This window comes from Calidris pugnax, unplaced genomic scaffold (assembly GCF_001431845.1).
Source record: "Calidris pugnax isolate Ruff unplaced genomic scaffold, ASM143184v1 scaffold153, whole genome shotgun sequence".
NCBI lineage: Eukaryota > Metazoa > Chordata > Aves > Charadriiformes > Scolopacidae > Calidris > Calidris pugnax.
The window spans coordinates 9,474,762-9,479,630 of NW_015090999.1; the positions used below are offsets into that span (position 1 = coordinate 9,474,762).

The 4,869-nt window shown below is 59.9% G+C and overlaps 1 protein-coding gene across 1 annotated transcript; it reads right to left on the minus strand.

Annotated features, from left to right (window-relative positions):
* Positions 1-652: 652 nt before the first annotated feature.
* Positions 653-3,408, minus strand: LOC106895855 (rho GTPase-activating protein 33-like). Its single transcript, XM_014955502.1, has 8 exons — positions 3,259-3,408; positions 2,865-3,026; positions 2,581-2,690; positions 1,948-2,235; positions 1,675-1,794; positions 1,515-1,567; positions 1,272-1,428; positions 653-893 (listed from the first exon to the last, which is right to left on the minus strand). Exons 1-8 carry the CDS (start codon positions 3,406-3,408, stop codon positions 653-655), a joined length of 1,281 nt encoding a protein of 426 aa, XP_014810988.1.
* Positions 3,409-4,869: the final 1,461 nt, after the last annotated feature.

Here is a 4,869-nt window from a genome sequence, read left to right on the forward strand (position 1 = left end):
TGGGGAGGTGTGCCAGCTGGTGGGCATTTCCTCACGGAGTTGATGAGTGAGCCAGCAAAGCCTCCTGTAAGGGCTGAGGTGGGTGTGAGGGTGGTACTGGTCTGCTTCCACCCAGTGGTTCTCTTGGTTTGAGGTAAAACAGAACCCATTTTCTTTTCAGGCATTTTACTTTGCAGCTAAGCCTCTTCCAAGTCACTGCCTGAACTCAACAGGATATTTTTCAGACAGTATGCACTTCTAGCAGGGAAGGTCTGATGTTTCTAGTGAGTACCAGGGAATGGTCTGCAGAGAGGCTCCTGCTTATGCTTCTTGCTAGAACCACCAAGGCCAGCTGGCTTTGTTCTGCACAGAGTTGGAGGGTCGGAAGTGGAAGAGCGCAGTGGGGTGGCATGTGTGGGGAGAAGCAGACAGGAGAGGTGACCCCAACCTGACCAACAGAGTATTCCATCGCACTGGCATCATGCTCAGTATAAAAGTTGAGAGACGACGGCTCACCCTCTTTCTTCAATGGCTGGCATCTGAGGAGGACTCTGTCTATTCGTCTGCCTTTGATCCCGATCTGTGCATTCCAGACTGCAGATTGGGAATCCAGTTCCCATCCATCACTGGGACCAGTCTGGGACTTCCCCGGTGTCTGCAGGTGATGCAATCATCATCTTGAAAGCTCCAGATGGGTCAGGTTAAAGAGGACATCTGTTGTTTGGTGTAGTGGCCAGCCAAGGCCAAACCAGGATGGTGGTGCAAGAGTGGAATCTGCTGGGCAGAGCAGAAGGGCAGGGGTGCTTCTCTCCTCGTCTCTTCTAAGGTAGTGCTGGGGCTGCACGATGCGGCCCCTTGAGGCCATGGCATTGGAGCTCATCCAGGGAATCCAAGCAGGAAAACTAAGTTGACACCTGCAAGGACAGAGTCAGAAAGTGATTCTTTGGTTTGATTGTTTCATTCTTCCTTCAATTATCTCAGGTGAGATGTCAGCTTTTTAAGGAGTGCCAGTGTCTTGGTGTCTACAGCTTCTTGGCACAGCTCCTTGCAGTGTCTTTGGGATTCAGGCAACACCAGCCAGTGCAAACAGAGCATCAAGAAGTGCAAAATGAAAACTGCCAAGGCTGGGCTGGTATGTTCCTCCTGACGTACACATTCTCCCAAAGGCAGGTGCTTGCTACCTCCCTGGGGCCATCTCTGTGGGGGCATCTCCCCAGGAGCAGAACTATTTCCGCTACTCAGAGCAAAATGTTCAGAGCTTTGAAAGATGGACAGCAGAGTCTGCTACACACCTGGGCTCCTCGTTCTTCTTTCCTGCTTGGATGTCCTCAGTTCTCCATCCCTGGGAGCTCCCTTTCCAACTTGCTCTTCTGCCTCTCGGGTTGCCCGTCTGTTGCCTCTTCGCAGGTTGGTTTTCTCTTCCTGATTTCATGGGAAGAGCCTGGCAACCTTTCCATTCAAGCATCTTGTTAGACAGGTAAAGCCACGAGAAACTTAAACAAATTCTACTCTTAGCCAAAGCTGGCTCATTGTACCTTTTCTCCTGGGACGAGCTCTGGTGCTTGCCTTCTGGAGCCACTCAAGGCACCTGCAATGGCAATGTGGCCGTTAACAGGTGGCAAGGACCTACCTGCCCCATTGCTCCCTCAGCTCTGAAAGGCAGATCCCTTGGGTGGGTTTGTGGCTCTGACATACCTCTGCTGTTTCCGCCTCCACCTGAGGTGTTGGCAACTCTTCCCCAGATGCCCTGGCAAGGTCAGCCACCTCCTCCTCCTCAAAGAGTTCCCCATGGTTCTCAACGAGGAACTCCACCAGCTGCGTCACCTGCAGACAGCAAACCATTGGTTTCCACCTAGGTAGCTCCAAATGGGTCAAGCAGCCTCTCCCACTCCGCACCCTTGCTTCTGTGCAGAAAGCTGCAGCTCTGCACAGGGCTGCTCTTCCTGGCAGCTCTTCCCAGCCACCAGCGTTTGCTGAAGAGAGGAGGCAGCCAGGACCCTCTGAGCAGCAAAGCTGGGCTGGGCCCAGAAGGCTGTAGGCAGGTGGTCAACACAGCCTACCTTCTGTGTCACCTGCGCCAGTGCCTCCAGTGGGAGCGTGTGCTCCTCTGGTGGGCTCAGGAGGTTTGGCCCCACGCAGATGGCCAGGTTGTGAGCTGTCATCCTGCTGGTGGCCACGCTTCTGCTGATCTTGTGAAGCACAAACAACAACTCCTTGAGGAGGAGGAAGTTGGCTTTGGGCAACTGGCTCGCCACCCTGAGGGAACAGGAAGACCATGTTAAAGAGGTAGATGCTGTGGACACAGGTAGCCCAGGCTGATCTCACCCAAGCCCACCCGAGGGAAGGCTCCCTGGCCATGCCTGCTCTGCAGCAGAGGGACTGCCTTTGCTGAGGGACAGTCACCTCCCTCCCACCCTGCCCTTCTGACAAGAGGCCCTTCATGCAGAAACCCCCAATGCCTGTGGGAAGCGCTCCAGAAGAGAAATGCTTTTCTGTGCCACTTTCCCCCAAACCCCAGCCCCGCAGCAGCCAGAGGTGGCTGGCAGAGAACACGGCTTTTTCAAGGAGGCGGTCGCTTTGCAGGCTGCTGGCCACACTTACTCTTTCAGTGCCGCCACCTTCTCCTGCCTGCTGGTCACCTGCAGGGCGCCCATCCACTGCTCAAAGAGCTCTGAGCGCAGGAGCTTGGAGGGGATCTTGCGGAGGAAGTCCTGCAATGCCAAGGGCTGCGGGTGAGGCTTTGGGCACTCCCGCCGGGAGCACAGGCAGCATCCCCGGCACTCTGCCGCAGGAGCAGGCGGCTGGGTTTCGGCTCCTGCTCTCGCAGGTGCCCATCGGCATTGAGAGAGCCAGGAGCTGCTGGGACCCAGGTCAGCAGGGCTCACCTTCAAGACTACAGCCAGCAGGTGTGGAGGCTGGCTTTCAAGGTGGACCTCTGCTCCGCTGTCCAGCGCCTCCCTGAGCTCCCGGGAGGCGCGCTCGCCAGCTGCCAGCCGGAAGATCCCCTCCGAGGATGGCCCATGCTCCCGCAGGAGGGCCAGCAGGTCCTGCAGGGCACAGAGGAGGACAGTTATTGGGCTGGAGACAGACTTTGGGGCAGGTGAACCTGCCTTAGGGCAGGAGCAAGCATGGACACCTCCACAGTTCTACACTGGGGCAGGATGTAGGAGTGGGTGACATGGGGAGGAGCCTGCTTTGTCCCCAAGTCTCACGTGGGGTGCCCTCTGCTTGGGCCACCGCCTCTTTGGAGGAGCCAGGGGGATGGCCAGGCATGCTTACTTGGATGGGCTGGGGCAGTGTCCCGTCCTGGCTGCAGACTTCTGCCAGGGGCCGTCCAAAGAGAGCCCCGCTGCTGCCAGAGCCCGATGGCCTGGGCACCTCTGCAGCAGCCGAGGTCCCTCGCCGTGAAAATGGCCAGGGCAGAGACATCCTCCAGCGAATCCCACCTGCTGCCAAGGAAAAGAGAGCAAAGAGGCTCAGAGGAGAAGCGCCAGGCAATCGCTCCTGGACCCTCTCCGTGCTGTCCCCCACCACTGAAAGCAAGGGAGAGGCGTTGTTTGGGAAGGAGGGGTCCTGGGGGCTCAGCTCTCTCCGGCCGCAGAGCGATGGGGATGGACGTGCCCTGCGGGAAGGGCAGCAGCAGCCCCAGAGAGGAGAAGGGCCGTCCTGTCCCCGTGTTCTCCAAACTCACCTTCCCTGTGGCCAAGCCCACCTTGGCTGCCAGAGGGGACAGGAGGTGGCCGCTGCTTGGGACCAGCCTGCAAGAAATGCACTGTGCTCACCGAGCAGCCCCGCAGCAGAAAGGGCCCGGGGGGAGCTGCATCAGCCACGGGCTGTGTGTGGGAGATGGAGACGGCCGAGACTGCAGCCCGAGCCATCCTCACCTCTGCCTGGCGCTTGACCAGCTTCTCAAGGCCCCTGGCATCTAGTGGCTTCGCCTGGGCAAGGGGAAAACACCAGAAGGTCAGAAGCCATGCACCCGATGCTGGGCTGGGGCGGGCTCTGGGGGCAGAGGGGAGACAGGAGGGACACTCACAGCGTTTCGGCGTCTCAGCTCCTTCATCAGGAGCTTGATGGAGGGCAGCCGGGTCACTCGGGCCCCCTCCACTCCTTCTGGTGGCCTGTGCACAGGGAAAGGGACGAGAAAGAGCTGTGTGAGACCCAAGCCGCCTTGTCCCTCCCTTCCCAGCCCGGGGAGCACTTCCAAGCTGCCCCCAAGCAGCCGGGTAGCGGCCGGCAGTGGAGCGCAGAGCAGCGGCGGTGGTGAGGCTGGGGCTGGGCAGGTGTTGGCTGGACACAGGTGGGCTCTCTGCCCGCTGGAGAGCTGCCCGCAGCCGTGGGGACACCTCTCCCTGGCTGGGGAGTGGTGTTTCCCCATGGTACAGCTACGCCTGCAGCATCCCCTGTGCTGTGAGCAGGGCTTGCCCAGGCTGCACGGCCAGGCAGGGCTTACCCAAGGAGGGCGCTGAGCCAGAGCTCCTTCACCACCCGGGAGCTGCAGAAAGAGCGGAGAAAGACCCTGAGTGCCCGCTGCTCCCCATCCTGCGGGCAGAGGGGGGCTGTGGCACAGCCCTGCCCCGTGGGGACAGCCCCAGAGGCAGGAGAGAGCCCCGTGGGGCAGGACAGAGGCGCTGCCTGGCCCTGCCGTGGGACGAGGCACTGAGACTCACCAGAAGGTCACGATGCAGGATCCCCAGGGCCAGACGAAGACAAGGGACTTGGTCTCCTTGGTTTCCTCCTCCTCGGCGCCATCGCCGGCTGCCCCCTTCCCGCTGCAGAACACCTGCAGCACGGCCAGGGCCAGGCAGAGCTCTGGGCGCGGGGCGCTGTCACGTCTGCAAAGAGGACCCGCAGGGAGTGACCTGGAGGTGGCCGAGCCCGGTGGCTCCC